Source organism: Chelonoidis abingdonii, chromosome 1, assembly GCF_003597395.2.
Source record: "Chelonoidis abingdonii isolate Lonesome George chromosome 1, CheloAbing_2.0, whole genome shotgun sequence".
NCBI lineage: Eukaryota > Metazoa > Chordata > Testudines > Testudinidae > Chelonoidis > Chelonoidis abingdonii.
The window spans coordinates 247,355,456-247,375,018 of record NC_133769.1 but is presented as its reverse complement, the minus strand read 5'-3'; the positions used below and the strand labels follow the sequence as shown (position 1 = coordinate 247,375,018).

The 19,563-nt window shown below is 41.5% G+C and overlaps 1 protein-coding gene across 1 annotated transcript in view; it reads right to left on the bottom strand.

Moving 5' to 3' along the window:
- OCA2 (OCA2 melanosomal transmembrane protein) overlaps window positions 1-19,563 on the bottom strand; it is a 313,569-nt gene that overhangs the window by 195,133 nt on the left and 98,873 nt on the right. The window contains exons 9-12 of the mRNA XM_032768621.1: window positions 8,631-8,702; window positions 5,508-5,573; window positions 3,153-3,209; window positions 1,909-2,033 (exon numbers count right to left, since the gene is read on the bottom strand). Coding sequence (XP_032624512.1) covers window positions 1,909-2,033; window positions 3,153-3,209; window positions 5,508-5,573; window positions 8,631-8,702 — 320 coding nt within the window. The remainder of the gene's footprint in view (window positions 1-1,908; window positions 2,034-3,152; window positions 3,210-5,507; window positions 5,574-8,630; window positions 8,703-19,563) is intronic.

The window sequence follows — 19,563 nt, the reverse complement described above, 5'->3', positions numbered from 1 at the left end:
TGTTAAACTGAACTATAGGATTAAACTGTTATAGTTCACTTATCCGAGATTTTCAATTTCCCATATAAACAGGTAAGAACATTGCAAATCATGAAGTGTCTTGACATTCAAAATATGTTTTAAAATAAGTTATAGCTAAAGAAGTTTTATTGAATTATTTCTAAAAACAATTTACCACAAAATATGATAAGAACAGAACACCATTTTTTATGCCTCATTGATAAAAGTCTGAATCCTCATTGTCATGGAATCAGTAGACTTTTCTGGTAGCTTCATCTCCATGGTAACAACAGTATAAAATAGCACTGGGAAATTATAGGTAAGGACTAAGGAGAACAACAACAGGATAAAAAGAATGACCTCTAGCATGACATTTTCAGAAATATACACATACATAATAACCTTATATTTTTAGAATAACCATTAGAGTAGAAATTATTGTGATTTTGCTAGTTTAGAAGCACACCTGACAGCAATTCAAATAAAAGATTCTTTCATATGCTGATGTTATCCTACTTCCAGTGTTACAGAATTGTTAGTATAAAACAGAATAAATGCTACAGTAGTATTACGTGTAAACAGTGTTTCAAAATATGTAGACTTTTAGGATTTCAATCCATTACCAATTACATTTTATTTAATTCCAAATATTCTACAACATAATTGGAGAAGCTTGTTTAACCATCTCATTTTTACCTACTGTTAGTGATAAAAATATTGTTTGAGTAAAAGTGATGTGATTTGTTTAAAACATAATCATACAGCAAATAAATGGAGCTTTCATTCACCAGCTGTTTCCCAGCCTATAATAAATTCCACTTACAAAATAGACCTTTTCTGCTGTAAACTACATTTTAATGGGCCACATATCTTCATACAATTCTATACATGTAAATATGATATGGACTGCAAGTGTTACATCACCCGATGCTCTATTTAAAACCATCTTCCCCATCCCAGTTAGTTTTTTTTAACTAAACTGGATTAGCTGGATTTACCTAGTTGAATGTCAGTTAAATTCAGGACTAAGAGTGATTTATAATCACATGAACTAAATGTAATTACATATCACATGCAGTTTCCAGAAAGCTACTGTAACTAAAGTCACTGTTTTAATTAAAAAAATGATTAATCTAGAAATATGAAATTAATCTGGGATTGCATCCACTTCATGGAGATCAATAAGAATAGAATTCAGAGTCTTCTATTCCAAAAAGAGTTTTTTAGTACAGAATAATTGCCAGTAGTATTAGCAGGGATTATAATTTCTTTAAATCATCCATTAGGAGGCAAAATTGTGCATGAATATTAGTCTATACATGAAGGAATAGGGGTTTGGGGCTGGGTTTTTTTCAAAAATTCCAGCACTCTTGTTTGTAAGAACAACAGGGGGGGAGGGATAGCTCAGTGGTTTGAGCATTGGCCTGCTAAACTCAGGGTTGTGAGCTCAATCCTTGAGAGGGCCACCTCGGAATCTGGGGCAAAATCAGTACTTGATCCTGCCTGTGAAGGCAGGGGCCTGGACTTGATGACCTTCCAAGATCCCTTCCAGTTCTATGAGACAGGTCTATCTCAAGTTATAATACTTTGCAACATGAATGAAATGGGTTGCAGAATTTGCAATTACAATTCAAATGTGGGCACAACTCAGAGTATTTGCATCTGTACCTACTTTATTGCAGAGGCAGTTAAATCTGTACTTGGATTTGTGCTCACAACTGATGCATGAAAATAAGGAAGCTGAACTCTTTAAAAGTTGTAGCTCTAGATAGTAATTACAGTCAGAGCATTTGCAGTTGTAAGGTCCATTTAAACTGCTGAACAAACATCTCAAATATGATTTTGACACACACCAACTAGTAATGGTTAGCTATAACCAACTAACGCCAAAGGCATAACATAAAATACCTTATGGTTACTGGAGTAAAGAGAAGCATTGTGGTAACGTTGTCCAAAAATGCAGAAAGAATTGCAGCAATAAGACACAGAATGATAATCATGGCCCACACTCTGCCTCTAGACAGTTGGTAAGCCTAATAAAACCAAACAAATAGCAATGGCATAAAGGCATGGAACACATCAGCTTCATTTTCAGAAATGACCAGTGAACAACTTAATAAAAGATGGTGCAACAATGACTCGGGAAATTTTGTTATACTAGTCACTTCTTCAGGGCCTGCCATCCAAGGATCTCAGTATGATTTTCAAATATTAATTAATTTAGCTACAAACTACTCTAGGAAAGTAGGAAAATATTTCAGTTTTACAGCTAAGGAAATAGGTACAGAAAGAGTCAGTGATTTGCTAAAGGTAACACAAGGAATTTTTGGCAGAACCAAGAAGAGAATCCAGGTTTCCTGTTTTCTCTTGCTTTAACTTCAAATCCTGCATTCCTCCATTTATAGTCACATGGAAATCTACTGCCTTGAATACAATCTAAGTAAACAAGTTTTGCAGAGGAAACTATGAATGGGATGACTGAATTTATTCTCCCAACCCATGGTCTGTGCAGCCTAAGCCACCCCACACTACCATCTGTTCAGATAGAATAACAGCTGAGTCTTTGGTTCAACCCCTACACAAAGGTCTGTGGCCGTTAAATCATATATAAACATAAACCCAGTGGTCTGACCCACACCTCCTCTCTACTCTCCTCTGGACTGGACACAGATGAGTATGCATGAAGCCCAGCTCTGTTGCACACAGTGGATAGGAAGTCAATGGGACTTAGGGTGACTTGATAGCTAGTGTGAAAAATTGGGACAAGGAACTGGGGGTAACAGGTGCCTATATAAGACAAAACCCCAAATATAGTGATTGTCCCTATAAAATCAGGACATCTGGCCACCCTAATGGGACTACTCACATGCTTAAAATTATTCATATGGTTAAGAACCCTACTGAATCAGGGTCTGTGGCCTTAACTTACAAAAATATCATTTCTTGAAATGCTTCCTTAACACTTAGCTCCTTAAAGAATTATAAATTGACCACTATACTTTGTAGTATGACAAATGTAAATTGTCCTTACATAAATGTTTTTAAATTTATGGTTTAGTCTAATAGGTTTGACTAAACAGCAGTTGTATTAGTTCAATGAATATGTAAGAGTGCTGCAGTAATATAAATACAAGATGTCACAATAAACCTACCTTTACTGCACAGTAATCAAAAAATCCAGTTTCTGAAAATATGGCCACTAAAAGCATCTACAGAAAAAGAAAGAAATAAGGATGGAATTATTCACATAAAAAATGGGAATAGTTTGGTTTGTTGCTATAACAAGGAGTCCTGCATCTCTGCCACAATTTTGGTCCTGTTTTTGGAGAGGACATCAGATGTAAATCAGGATGCCAGGTATCAGAAGTCAGATTTCTATTACTGGTATTTATGGTAAAATTTACAACTGCACAGTAGGGCCGTGGTCTTATTTCAGGATGCAAGGGGTGCATAGACTTTGTGCAGGCCTCTCTACAGGTGTGAGCTTCATTCCTAATTACTTTGTAGGCACCACACATTACAAATCTCTCTGACTTTCTCACTAAGCAAAAGTAGCCATTAGTTTACAATTGTTTTCTTCGGCAGTGCTCTGTAGAGTCCAGAAGACATCAACTCCCTAAGATTATTTAAATTTTTCCATATTTCAGGTAGATTGCCTGGATGCAGGAAGTCATTAAAATTCATAAATGGCAATGAATGAAGATGGCAGTGGATTTTGTCTATTTATGATACCCTAGCATATTTCAGTCACAAAAGAACAACATAGATTAATAGGAGTAGACGTGGGCAAATAATTGATATTATTATAGTCTAGCCAGGTATTTGCTTTTGTCCAATTGCTCATTCAGGCTCACAACAGAACACTAACTAGGACAAAGGAAATCACTTTCTCTAGCCGAGTATGTTTGAGGAAGGCTTAATATAAATAAAATTAACCAGTGGAATGAGAGTGATAACACTTTCCAAAGCTAGTCTCTTTCCCCAACGGAAGTTGGTCCAATTAAAGGTATTACCCATCTTGTCTTAGTGATAATACTTGGCATGTATGCAGGCTTTCATTTATAGATCTCAAAGATCCTTTCAATGGGAGGTATGTTATCACTAGAGATCAGCACAAAAAAAATTGATTAATAGTTTATTTGCCCCAAAAAGCAGTTTTGGTTGACCCAAAACTATTTGTGACTTTCTCACAAATTCACAAATGTTTTTCAGGGGCGGAAGTGGTGGCTCCCGCTGCTCTCCTTCTAACTTTTAGCCCAATGGTTATGGCTCTGAGATCAAGGTTCAAATCCTATAGGGTCATTCTTACTCTCTTCCCCTGGTCCAATGACTATTTATTGTCATTACTAATACAGAGAATAGTCACTGGGCCAGGGAAAGTGAGTGAGAATGATTCTATAGACTGGTGGTTAAAACACTTACCTATAATGATGGAGACTCAAGTTTAAGTCCTATGTATATTTAATTATTTATACAAAGTAGAACAGCAGAAATAAGAGACTGAGAGAGCCCCACATCTGAATATCCCAAAGCCCAGTGGTTAGGGTGTTTTCCTGCAATTTGGAACACCCAATTTTCAAAACCCTATTCACATCAGGCAGAGAGATGTCTCTCCAACACCCAAGGTGAGTGCCCTAAACTCTGGGCTAAAGTATATTATGAGAACTCCTCCTCTAGCTCTTGTCCTTTAAAATGCTCATTTTGAGGACAAATTCACCGATATTTTTGTGCAATTTTCCTATTCATTTTGGATCAAATCTTTTTTTTTTTTTCCAATTTTTCAGAGCTGTCAGCAAACCAAAAAATGCCATGAAAAAGAGCTCTGACCTTCTTCTGACCTGAAGAAGAATTCTGTGCAAGCTCAAAAGTTTCTATCTCACACCAACAGAAGCTGGTCCAATAAAAGAAACGTTATTCCACCTTGACTCAGCAAACCAAAAAATCCATCATTTATACAGTTTTAGTTATCATCCCTGTTTTATGAGGGGAAGAAACCGAGACCATTTTCCAAAGTGACTCATTTTCTCCAAGTTTTTGAGTGCCTCCAGTTTTCAAACACTCTAAACAGGAGCGGCTCCAGGCCCCAGCATGCCAAGCGCGTGCTTGGAGTGGCGAGGGAGGGGCACTCTGCCGGCAGTGCCGCAGGGGCGGCACGAGGGCTGGCGTCCGCGGCTTGCCTGCAGATCCACTGTCCCGAGGCTCGTGGTCCTCCCGCAGGCGTTCCTGCCTGTGGGAGGGTCCGCTGGTCCCGCAACTTCGGAGGACCTCCCGCAGGCGGTCCACCAAAGCTGCAGGACCAGTGGACCCTCCACAGGCAAACCACCAGAGGCAGCCTGCCTGCCGTGCTTGTGGCGACAAAATCCCTAGAGCCACCCCTGACTCTAAAGAAGCCAAATTTTCAATATAGCATCTCTCAGTTAAAAGGATGTTAACAAAGAAAAAGAAAAAGCTAGACACTGACTACAATTATTCCAGCACCTTTAGAGCAAAAGTTACATTTTATTTACCATTCCAAACAACAGCGCCAGGGTTTCATAATCAATCCACTCCACCACTTTGACCATGCTTGGTCTCTGCAAATCAAACAATACAATTATCTATTAATCCTGTGGATCACCTAACTAGTGATTAGCTATGGAACTGCAAATTCCGCTTAATTGGTGAACTATTTAAATAAGCTGTGATAGAAATTAATTAGTGTTTCTGCAATGTACCCAAAGGGGGCTCTTTTCTATTATCTCTGAAAAATGCTGACAGCCTGAATGGCTCATTATCTAGCACAAACATTTGGTTTTTAGTTTGTTTGTTTCTCTTGTACACAAATAAATGAAAACTGGTTTATAGACTGCACTTCACTTTACTTTCTGCTAACAGAATAGGACAATTCATCTTTACCTGTGCACAAATTGAAGGAAATTCAGAGAAGAGTAGTCACAAGAATATGTACAAAGATTGAAAGAACTAGTAAGTACATATAGTTTTGCTAATTGTCAATTAAGGAGCATGGGGGAAGATAAAAATATTTGAAAGGAGTAAACACCACTGAGGGAGTGTTATCATCTATGGTGGCCCCAAGGCAGTATAACCAGTAGATATGTTTGTTTAGGCCCCATGGGAAGCCTAATATAGCTGAACATGACAAAAATGTGAGGGATAAAGATATCAGTTTTTGGACAGAGCCAAGGAGCTCTGGTACACCTTACGACATGAATTTTTTTTCCCAGGTGAGGGTATTGTGATCTCTTCTTGCTATTTTGAAAAAAAAACAGCTTTATGATTGTAAGGGATTTATTACAAATTAATAAAAGCAAACTTGAAATTAAGTAAATATCTAACTAAAACTATTACATTTTTTACTAGACTATTTAAGGATTGAACAGCACAATTGTCAAATCAAAATTTCAGTTGAAATTGAACTAATAAATCAACAAATTGACAATAATGGAATGGAATCAACAACTGACCAGATCATAGGATGCAAACAGCTAAGACTTAAATGATGGACTTAATATAACACGTGATCTATTTTTGTACAAACTTAAGGTGTCATAGTCTGCTTTTAAGCTCTTGAACCAGTTACCAGACTTCCTTAAAGTTGCCACTTACTGAATAACTTCTACCTTGTCTTTCTACAGTTAACTCTTTCCTTACCTAATCTCCCTCTCTATGATACAAAGTGATCAACAACCCATAATTTCCCTTTTGGGAGCAGATACTCTTTTATAACCCAATGGGACATGAAGCAATTAAGTTAGGATTTACTGCAGATTTAGAATAAGCACGTGCTATTTCTTTGACATACACATTCTTTTGTTCATACTTTTGAAATGTTTGGAGAAAAATCAATACAGGCACCAAACATTCTTGCCAGGCAGATTAAAAAGGGGAACAAAACTGAAAAAGGTTACTTAGGCCATGTCTACACTACAGACCTTAGAGACGCACAGCTGTACCATTGCAGCTGCACCACTGTAAGGTTTCCCGTGTAGCTGTTCTATGCCAATGAGCGGTTGTAGCTATGTTGGTGGAAGACTGTCTCTAGCTGACATAGCGTTCGTTATCCACACTGGTGCTTTTCTTGATGACACTTATGTCAGTCAGGGGGGTGTTTTTTCCTGACAAAACTGCTAGTGTAGACAGAGTCTTAGAGAAAAAAAATGATTCTTTAGCTTGCTGATCTTTGGAGCATTAGCATCAAGACTGCAGAACAGGGATCAGGTGGTGTCATCTCTGGTCTCAGTATCTTTCATTGGTTGGTGGGTTTCCTTGGCAGTTGGCTGGTCAGATGTTGTTGTGGTTGTGATGTTGCAGTCTATATCATTTTATAAAAATTTGATAACGTGAATATAATGTAACTGGAATATGCTTCATGCAAAAGGTCTCTTGTAAGTTATCATTACAAAGCTTATTATCTACTGAGTGTGATCATCCTATTTGTATAAATGTACCACTCTTGTATCTGAAACTAAAAATATGAAATATAACTCTGAGGGGCTATTGTAATTATGCAAAGTGTGGGCCATTAATGGTAGTTTGGAATCTTGATGACTCCCATTAACCAGGGACAATTGTCTGCAGAGGAGTGTGTTTTACCTGTAAGTCTTCCTGTATACATGTGTGCTGGCAAGTGGGCAATGAAGTCTTGCAGTGACATGTGATCATGTCACTTGAACTGGAATCCATCTTTAACCTGGTGTCTTTGCATTGAGAAGGAGGGGGTGGAAACCCAGGGAGGGACAAAGGATTCCTAACTTATGCAAAAGATATATAAAGTGGTGGAACAGAACAAAGACGAGGAAGAGAACCATCATGAAGAATCCCCTACCTACCACCTGAGCTGGAACAAGAGCTGTACCAGGGGAAAGAATTGTGCCCAGGTCTGGAAGGTGTCCAGTCTGAGAAGAAACTTACTGAAGCATCTCTGAGGATGACATTATCTGTATTCAGTTTGATTAGACATAGATTTGCACATTTTATTTTATTTTGCTTGGTGACTTACTTTGTTCTGTCTGTTACTACTTGGAACCACTTAAATCCTACTTTCTGTGTTTAATAAAATCACCTTTTACTTATTAATTAACTCAGAGCAAACAACTCTGCATCTGTCTATCAATGTTATAGAGGGAGAACAATTTATGTAAAAATTCGGGAACTATGGGATTTGCATAGCCTGATGGAGTAAAAGATTATCCATTAGCAAAAGTGCTAGCTCCAGCACTATTAATATAGACCTTACATAAACTATAAAAATTAAGAGTTTGCAGAACCTAAGAAAATTGAAGGTTAGATTAGGCCTCACCTTGGTCCATTTACATCACACAGTAAATTAGATTAAACTAGAGTAAATCTGAATTAAGATGAAAATGGTTGTGTTCAAGTTCCTGCAAAATCAGAATATCATACCACTAAGTTGGCCTTGCTCTCTTCTTTCCCACCTGGAGCCAAGACTGCATCTGTCTTTCATGGCTCCAAGAACAGGAATTCACAGAGTACACAAATACTGTTCTTGCAGCATTTTAAGTCCCATACAGACTGCTGCACCATGGGACCATTTTCACACGAATAAGTATGTGTGGATTTATGATACAATGCACAGAAATAAACTGAATACTTGAAAGGTTGCAACTTACCTCACCAACCACAGCTAATGTAGCTAAAGCTGCCAAGGAGCCCAACATTGCTGCTAGGGTTCTGTGAACAACCTGTAACAAAAGGCAAGACATTATTGAAGACTATTTTAAATCTGTTTAGGCCTCCTCTACACCTAAAAAATAGGTGGACCTAGCTATGTCATACTGGAATGGGTTACCTAGGGAGGTGGTAGAATCTCCATCTTTAGAGGTTTTTAAGGCCTTGCTCGACAAAGCCCTGGCTGGGATGATTTAGCTGGGGTTGGTCCTGCTTTGAGCAGGAGGTTGGACTAGATGACCTCCTGAGGTCTCTTCCAACCCTATTCTTCTATGATTCTATGATTCTATGATTCATGGGTGTGAAAAACTCACAGCTCTGACAGACAGGGTTAAGCCAACATAAGCTCTAGTATAGACATAACTGGGTCAACGGAATAATTATTTCATCAACCCTAGCCTCTCAAGGGGATGGGTTTATTATAGCAACAGAAAATCCCTTCTGTCATTGTAGCAAGGGTCTACACTACAGCAGAACAGCTGTGGTGCCACCGCTGTGCCGCTGTCACACTTGTAGTGTAGACATAGCCTTATTCTGAAAGCAAATAAAACACCCTTGACTTCTTTCTGCTTTTGCAACTTACTACCCCATCCCCATCCCATTCTCTACTATAACTGACAGAAGGAGGAAAATTCCATTTCACTGCAATGTTTGACATTGGTTTTGCAGTGGAACAAAAACATAGCTGACTTTGGATGGGTGGTATTGTCCAGGGATGTGTGAGATCCAGGTTAAAGTCCCTGTTCTGTCTGTTTCAGAGCAGAGTTTTTCACGCCAAATCAGAAACTTAAACCTAGGTTTCCTACCTCTGAGGCTAGGACCCCAAACACCCAGCTATAAACACAGACATGCAGATTCATTCTCATGCAAAATCTTTCCCAGTAGAAGTTTCATGAAAATATCTGCATCTCTACAAACTATTCCAGCTTCAGCAAAACAGCATATTTCAATGAAAACATTCCAACCAACTCTATTCTACACTCCTTAGCTTCTTGAATGAGCCATATATAACAGCTGGCCTGATATCTTCCCCCCTAATCAGGGCTGGCCTTACTATGAGGTGAACTGAGGCAGCCACCTCAGGTGCCAGACTGTGGTGGGATGCCACTAGGACCCAAAGTGTAGAAAATTGTGTCTGCTGCTGGTGCATATGTATTCTCTCTGCTCTAGATGCACAGAGATTGAGAAGAGCTGTGCTGGAGGAAAGAGGGTATAAGAGACATAACAGGCAGATAGGAATCAGTTGGTCCAAGAGGCTGATATCTTCCCTCACTCAGGGCCTGCTGCCAGCCTGCTTATTTGTCCCCTTCAATTGAGTGTTGAGAGCCACTATAGCTGGCACAGAACAGCAGCCATGAGTGAAAGAAGAAAACGCCCCACTGGGGCAGCATTCAGAAAAACAAAGAAAGAAAAGGAAGCTTTTCTATTTAAGCAGGACGGAGCTCTCCTGAGATACATAGACACAAATGTTCACGGTGAGCCTTCTGGCCCCAGTGGGGATGTGAGTGATGAGGAGATGCCTGATCTTCCAGTTAGTCAGAGTGCAGGAGACCTGGCAGCTACTGTAGGATCCATATCTCCATCTCAAATGGATGTAACCATGCACATTCCTGAAGAAAAGGTGTAGACCAGAGAAGAGTGTGGTGAAGGCACAAGAAAACGGCTGCTGCTGAGTTTAGTTCCTTAAATCTAGATGATCCAGAACTGTGGACCCATTTGAGCAGTAGCCTGAGGGACTTCCTTGTACAGCCCACAGCAAGTGAAAAAACATGTTCGCCAAAGACAATGAATTAGAAGTTTCCATCCAACACATACTGTAGGACAAGTGGAGAGGCCATAGCTTATGTACTAAAACCTAATGCTGCATACTGTTTTTGTTGCAAACTCTTCCAGTCCAATGTTCCAGCCACACTGTGTTCTACAGGAACAAAGGACTGGAAAAATCTGGCTAGAAATCTGGCATGCCATGAGAAGGCAGCAAATCACCAGAGAGCATTCCATAGGTGGAAAAAGCTCGAGATGAAACTAAGGTTAAAGGCTACCATAGAAAATTAGCATTAAGAGAAGATTGTATCAGAGTCTCTTTACTAGCAAAATGTTCTGAAAAGGCTCATTGCCATTGTGAGAATGCTTGCTACCCAAAACCCAGCACTGCATGGCAGTTCAGATCAGCTGTATGAGCCAAACAATGAAACCTTCCTTAAAATTGTGGAGCTGATGGCTGAGTTTGATGCTGTACTCCAGGAGCATCTAAGAAGAGTCACCACCCAAGAAATGTACACACACCACTACCTCAGAAAAACAATTCAAAATGAGATCATACAGTTACTGACAACAAAAGTCAAACAGAAGATTGTGGCAGATCTGAAGTTAGCAAGATATTACTCTGTTATTCTGGACTGCACACCTGACATCAGCCATATGGAACAAATGACTTTAATGGTGTGTTTTGTAACAACAACAGAACCTAGTGAAAATGTCCCTGCAATGGTGACTGTCAGAGAGCATTTTCTAGAATTTATTAACATTGCTAATACTACAGGAGCTGGTATGACAAATGTGCTTCTTAAAAATTTGGAAGATGCGAGAATTGTGATAGCTGACATGAGAGGTCAGGGCTATGATAATGGTGCCAACATGAGAGGAAAGAACAGAGAAGTGCAGACATGGATCTGAGAGTTAAATCCTAGAGCTTTTTTTGTCCCATGCAGTTCTCATTCATTGAACTTGGTGGTCAGTGATGCAGCATTAGCTTCTAGTGAGGCTGCTGAATTTTTTAATGCAATTCAAAGCATCTTTGTATTTTTCACTGCATCAACTCATTGATGGCAAATTTTGAAGCAACATCTGGGAACATCCTCTCTGACACTGAAACTACTGAGTGCCACATGGGAAAGTCAAGTGGAGGCGATAAAGCCTATCAAACACCAAATTGGGAAGATAGATGATGCCATAGTTGTCATTATGGAGGATAATGCTATGACAGAGAGAACAGTGGCAGAGGGAAATGGAATCACCAGAAACATACATAACTTTGAAGGGTATGGTTGTGTTTATTTTAGATAAAATGTGGTTTACAGGGTGCTTATGCATAGGGAAGCATGCTGTGGCTCACCGGCCTAGGAACATTCTGGAGAAGGCCACGGGGAGGGGTGTTAGCTCAGCATGTGGACTGGAGCACTATGAGCATGTGATAAACAAACCCATATATGGGTTTGTTTAACTCTAATTGGTTAGAGGTTCATTTTATGTATGTTGTTATATAAGCACCGTGTGCTATAAAGTAGCAAGGGGAGGGGCTCCTTGCTGGGAGGGACTCTGCCTGATTCTTTGTATCAGGGGCTCTCTTTGTGCATATGTTGAATAAAGCTTTACTGAATTGAACTGAATCACATTGGATCGAAGTCCCATGATTTCTACCCAGCATCAGACTCACTGGGAACCACCCAATCACAACAACTTCAAATTTCTTTGTGGCTTAGTGTTGTGGCATGACATACTGTTTGAAATAAATGTTGTAAGCAAGAGACTCTAATGTGTTGACCTTGATATATCTGGAGAAATGGAACAACTGGACAAAGCAAAGTCAGACCTCCAGTTTTACCGGTCAGATGAGGGATTTCACAACATTTTGCAGAGTGCACAGAAGTTGGCAAAGGAACGTCACATTGAAGCTATTTTCCCATCCATTCAACAATACAAGAGTCATCGAAGAAGACAATTTGATGATGAGGCACGGGATAATCCCATGAGACCCCAAACAACAATTCAAAGTTGAATTCTTTAACCAGGTGCTAGATTCTGCAACACAGTCAGTTAAAGAATGTTTCATGTAGCTCAAGGAACACAGCAGTATATTTGGGATGTTGTATTATATTCCAAAACTCCTCTCTATACCTGAAGAATACCTACACCAGCAATGCAGGACACTAGACACAGTGTTGACACATGATGACATGTGCGATATTGATGCGAGTGATTTAGGTGATGAACTGAAAGCCCTTTCAAGATACATTTCAGCAGGATCAACTCCAATGGCTGTTCTGGAATATATGTGCACAAATAAGATGACTACCCTCTTTCCAAATGCTTTTGTAGCTCTGCACATACTTCTAACACTTCCTGTAACAGTTGCCAGTGGAGAACGCAGCTTCTCCAAGCTGAAGTTAATAAAAAACATATCTACACTCAACGACACAGGAGAGGATGGTCGGCCTTGCAACCATCTTAACAGAGCATGAGCTGGCCCAGACTGTGGACCTTTAGGAAGTAGTTCAAATCTTTGCAACCAAGAAAGCTCGGAAAGCACCACTTTTATTATTCAAACAGATAAAAATGCCAGTGTTTACTATGCAGACAAGAAGATAACTTTCAAATGCCTGAACAGCAAATGTAAGTGTTACTTAAAATTTTTGAACAATGCATATTAAGTTGTTAGTTCTCCTTTATTGGGATAGGTAGCAGAGCAGTACCATGAGAGGAGTAGAATAGGAAGAAGGCAGAATTGAGACCTTTCAAAGTTTTGGCCCAAGAAAGGGGTCATGGGGGTGTCATTTGCACTGCCCACCTCAGGTGCCAAAATGTTGTGCGCCGGCCCTGCCTCTAATTGCCCACTGGATCTCCTCCAAATCATTTTGCTATCTTCATTCTTTTGAATCGACTCTCAGCAGTGTGTGCATAGATCTCTGCCTGTCACAGCTTCAGGGGCTCTTCTCCATCCTCATTATCTTTCAATTTTCTGTAAATCCCTGTTCCAGGACCCTCTCTCTCTCTCTCTCCTCCTCTCGCTTCTGAAGCTCTGCACCTTGCTGGTGTTCTTTCTACCTCTCAGGTCACTCTTTCAGCATCTCTTCTGGTAAGTACTTCTCCTTCCCTCTCTGGCAATGTCCTACAAGGCTGTGTCCTAAATCCTCTCTTCCTTCTACTCCTTATCCCTTTGCGACAGATTTTTGTTACCAATCTGCCTGAGGCGATTAGGCTGAGGCCGCAGGATTGTTAGGGGAGGACATGAAGGAGCATACCAAGTGATTAAGTTTTAAAGCTTTATTAATAAACTAACAGCGGTGAGTGCTCGGTGCTTTTTAAATTACTTTCAGTTATTATACCCTCCTTTCAGTTCCTATGGCAAAGGGCATGTTCCTGCATTGGTTATCTCCTATCATAGTTACTGCAGTCTCCTTTTTTCTGGTCTTCCAGTATCATTGCCCCTGGGAGAGCAGAACTGGGGGAGGAAGGTGGTAGGCATAGGATGCCCAAAATAGAAGTATTGTGGGTGCAGAACTATGTCTCCGTCCCTGCGGGTTATTCTTCAGCAAGTTCAAGCTCAAGCCATGCAGGGCTCCATTGCTGCTGGGGTTGGAGGTAAGAGCAGGACTCAGAGGGGCAGGAGTAGCTGCTGTGGCACCCAGGAAAAAGCTGGGGAATAGAGTGATCAGGCCAAGCCTCACTAGCTCCTCTTGCTCCACATGTAGATAACCTACCCCTACTGCACCTCCTATCCCTGATACTCAACTGCCCGAGAGGCTGAATGGGAGTGGGGCTTCAGGGTCACAAGGGGATGGGGAAGCTGAGTGGGAGTGCAGTGACACATGGGGACGGGGGCAAGGGGATGCATGGACACATGGGAGCAGGAGGAGATGGGTGAGTGGGGATGCAGGACCACATGGAGACAGGGCAGATGCACCTGACTGAATGGGAGATGCTAGGAGTCATCCAGGGTCTGCATGGAGCAGGTTCCCCAACTCCCTAACAATCTCTGTCCTCTACCCCCTCCCCCCACAAAAATAAACTAATCCATCCTTCTCCCACCTCTAGCCAACAATCCTCCAAGTTCACACCTAGGCTCCTTCCTAGCAATTACTTTCCTCTTCTTCAGCTCCTCCATTACTCCTGGTAACTCCCCAGCCTTTGCACTGCTTCTGAGGGGTGCAGGAATTACAGTTATGTAATGTAGTTTAAATGAATTATTATTCATAGCTTTCCCACTCAGATTTGAACCTTAGCGTTCATAACCTGAGAAGCTAGCATGAACCCCTCTAAGCTTAATTACCAGCTTAGATTTGATATCGCTGCCACCAGCCAAGAATTTCCAGTGTCTTGGCTCACTCTGGTCTCCCCAAAACCTTCCCTGGGGACCCCAAACTCAGAGGCTCTGATCTCGACCAAAAGGAAATAACACCAGTCCCCCCCGCCCACCCAGAATTCCTCTGCTAACCTGAAGTAAACGATAGCAACCTCTTTACATCACATACCAAGAAGCATGTCCCTCTCTTCCACAAAGAACAAGCCCAAAACAAAAACAGAAGAGAACATCTCTCTTCCCGAGCTTCTCCGCCCTGGAGCACAGGAGAGTTAAACACAGAGAGCAGTTCCCCCTCCCTCTCTTCCTTCTCTCCCAATTTCTGGGGGCAACTAGAAACAAAATCAACAGGTCTTAAAAGCAAAACTTTTAATAAAAAAAGAAAAAAGAATAGAAAACAGTTCTCTGAATCTAGATGGTAAGATACAGGGCTTTCACTAAGAAAATGTATAAACAATAGAAGGGATAAACACCCTTACCAAAACAATAATTCAAAGTACTTATAGCCAAATACACATAAAGACCCTATCACAGATACACAGATGCAAGATGCACATGCGAAAACAATTAAAGACTATACTTTGCCTTATTTATACTTAACACTGGGAAATCAAGAAGAAGGACTGGAAATAGACCCTCTCATAGCTGAGAGAGCCACAGAACAGACCAAAGACCCCAAAGACCAATTAACACCCACAAATTCCCTCCTTAAGCTTTGAAAAATCCGGTTTCCTGATTGGTCCTCTTGTCAGGTGTTTGGTTCCCTTTGTTAACCCTTTACAGGTAAAAGAAACATTAACCCTTAGCTATCTGTTTATGACAGGGGTGCAGGAAATACAGTTATGTAATGTAGTTTAAATGAATTATTATTCAAAGTTCTGTATTAGTATGCCTAGTAAGAAATCTATTTGTCAAAAAATCTGCGGAATTTTCATGTACTCCTTATTGTGTAAATTGTGTGACTGATTTCTCCATCTCACATCATACACATACTCAGAAGTACAGGTTATGAGGACCTCGCCATCACCTGGTGGTAATGTTCAGAGGTGAAAGTAAACCAGTATGTCCTGGTATGGTGTTCCGGCAAGAGCCAGTGTGCCATACCAGGGCAGCCCGGCTTCCCCTGGCAGCAATTTAAAGGGCCTGGGGCTTGGCCACTGCTACCTCCCCAGGCCCTTTAACTTGCCATTGGAGCACCACCGCTGCTACCCCAGGGCTCTGGCAGCAGGGCTCTGGGGATGATTTAAAGGGCCCGTGGTGGTAGCAACAGCCGGAGCCCCGGGCCCTTTAAATCAGCACCTGAGCCCCTGGCTGCCACTGCTACCCCAGGGCTCTAGCAGTGCGGTTTGGGTGGCGATTTAAAGGGCTCAGGGCTCCCACTGCCACTACCCTCCAGGGCCCTTTAAATCACCACCCGGCAGCCGGGAGCCCCTGGCCCTTTAAAGCTCTGCCAGAGGCCGACGTCACCTCCGATGGTGATTTAAAGGGCCCAGGTCTCTGCTGCTGTAGCACCAGCTGGAGCCCCGGGCCCTTTAAATCACCCCTGACGCTCCCAGCTGCCTCTGCAGCTGGTAGCTCTGGAGGTGATTTAAAGGGCCCAGATCTCCCAGATGCTGCTACCGCAGCCCCAGCCCTGGGCCCTTTAAATCTTGATGTAAAGTGCCCAGGGATTTAAAGGCCCCACCTCTTCTGGTAGAGGTCATGCCTCTTCCAGTTGAGGCCCCACCTCCTCCTAAGGACTCCAGAGTACCAGTAAGTCCTTTAAGTTATTTTCACCCCTGGCGATGTGATCTCAAGTTCTGCAGGAAGGCTAGAGAGCTTTCCTGTTAAAATGGAGTCATCACTCAGCTTCTTCATCCTGATGAGTTTCCAAGAGATATAAGTAATACTATTTCCTGGAGACTGAACAATGACTATTCAGGTACAAAACACATTGTAAATAGCTTGTCCACTGTGCAGCCCTTCATTCCAACAAACTATGAAGCAGAAGCTATGCAATAATAATAAAATGTGGAAAATACATTTGTATGCTGTCTAAAATAAGATGCAATTATTCAGTGGGTGGATTTTGAGTGAGGGATAGGAAAGAGTAGATTTCTATTTAGATTTTTTTTATGCTACACTACTGATAAAACCCTTATGAGCTGTAGTTAGGTCATACTGCTCTGATCTTTCAGAGCAGATATACTTTATACTCCCCATCTAAAAATACATTTGAGAGAATTTAGTGCTTATGAAAAATGATAGTGACCTACAATGAAGGGTTTTTTTCTCTTGTTATCAATCCCATTACTCATCTCATCCCCAGTGTGGAAGTCTGGCAGAGGGCAGGGGAAGAGTTTAGGCAGAAGCTCTGCAGTGAGGCATATGGGGAGAGGATCAAATCCTCATCCCATTGAAATCAAAGGGAGTTTTGCCATCGCCGATGGGCACTTTTTGCAAAAATTCTGGGTCAGTCAAAAACCCAATTTTCCGTCACAAGAAGTTTCAGTGGAATATTTTCAAATAGCCCTAATAGGGACATAATACAACTAACAAGGAATTACAATGACATTTTTAAAAATATATATTTGAGAGACCTTCAAAGCTGCAAATAATAGTTAGACCATTCACTCACTCTGAGTTAGACACCAGTCATTTGTGCCTGTGGCAAGGTAGATGAAGTCTGGAGGCAGGCCACAGAATAAAGCAAAGAGAAGTCTTGCAGGCAGCCTAGAGTGGCTACAGAGGAACAACTGATCAAAGGGCCTGATGGAGCAGCCAGTCTGGGGTCAGAAGGGCCCTATATAAGACAAGCAGCAGAGCAGAGAAGGCAATTGCTGTGCGGAGCTTGAGGAGTGAAGCCTGGGTATGTATAGTTATCTCAACGTTAAATCATATTGGAGAAAAGGCATGATAGTTTTTACCTCAAGTTTCCTCACAGAGTTCTCCAACTGTCCCAGGAATATGATCCTTGTTTGAGATTCAGTGCTCAGAAGGGTTCAGAGAAGAGCCATGAGAATGATAAAAGGATTTGAAAACCTGCCTCATAGTGCTAGAATCATGGGGCTCAATCTATGTAGCTTCACAAAGACAACGTTAAGGGGTGACTTGATTACAATCCATAGTACTTACATGGGGAGCAAATATTTGATAATGGGCTCTTCAGTCTAGCAGACAAATGTACAACAAGATACATTAGTGGAAGTTGAAACTGGACAAATTCAGACTGGAAATAAGGCATAAATTTTTAACAGTGAAGGTAATTAACCATTAGAACAATTTACCAAGGGTTGAGGTAGATGCTCCATCACTGACAATTTTTAAATCAAAACACGATGTTTTTCTAAAAGATCTGCTTAAAGCAATTATTTTGGGGCTGTGTTGTACAGAAGGTCAGACTAGATGATCACAATGGTCCCTTCTGATCTACAATCTATAAATGTAGGTGGTCAAGGTCAACCCTATCTCCATACCCCTCAGGGTAGACTTAGCTACCCAGCTAGCTAAACTGAAGTTAAAAACTACTGTGCCTTGTCTCTCTTAGGATTTCATACTGAGTTAGGTACCTCAATGAAAAAACACTTTTTTCTCAATGAAGACATACCCACGAAAGCAGAAACTTCAAACCTACTACAGTATATTCCCCAGTCACCCAAATTTCCCTTTATCTGAAAATCCTAATAATCTGAATCCACAGTGTGTACCCCAAGTAACCCTGCAGCTGACCCTCACATGGCACACTCCACAGCACCCCATGCAAAGCACTCCCAGCACAGCCTTCCCCTGAGGATGGCAACACTCACCCCCTCCCTGTAAGCACAGAGGTGAACACAGTCTCTCAGAAAGCCACACCCTGTGCCAACTCTCACCCCAGCCAATGGGTCACCTGTCCCTTGGCATCCCCATGCCTAGCCCCCCACAGGTGGCTACTGGAGAAGGGGCTGATCCTGGCACCCCTTAAGCTGAATCTCCCAGCGCTTATCAATGTACATGGCTGTACCACCATCCAGGAGCCTGCAAAGTTGCCAAACTGGTGCCTGCAGTAGCATTGTGTGGCCAGCTCTGAGCCAGGCAGCAGCCAATTCCCATGGCCAGGTGGGGCTTTAGGCCTAGCAGCATCAAAGTAGGCAGATACATGGCCAGCCTGCACACCCCACAGCTGACACTGTCTGGGCTCCAACACCAATGGGCTCTGGACTGTCTGCCCAGGCAGTGAGAGGCAAGTCAGCAAGGGATTCTGCATGGCAACACTGGAGCACCCGAGGCAGCCAGAAGAGCACAGGAAACGTAGGACAAGGATGGGGTTGGAAGAAGCAACACTTCCATTGATCCCAACACTTGGTTATCTGCAAGTTTTGGGTGTCCCCAGACAATACAGATTAATGGGATATAGCGTACAGGCAAATGCTTTTTAAAACAATGCACAATATGCCTGCAGAACTCACTGCCACAAGATATCAGTGAGACCAAGAACTTTGCACAATTTACTGGTCACTGTCACAGACAGCATTCTGACCAGTGGCCTAATCCTATACGCCAATTTCTATTACTGTATGTATTTTACCATAAGAAATCAATTGTCCCAACTCACCCATTCTACAACTCTTTCTGAACACATTTATGGTACTTGACATTAATTAAAAATACTGTAAATTTCCAAAACCATTGATGGCAGAATGATTTCAGAACATCTGAAACTACTTCAGATCAAAATTCCACTAGCTATTCAAAGGAACTTTACAATCAGTGGCAGATGTAGCCTCCCAATTCAATGGGTGTATTCAGTGTGCCAGTCCTTGTTACTCACAGCAGTA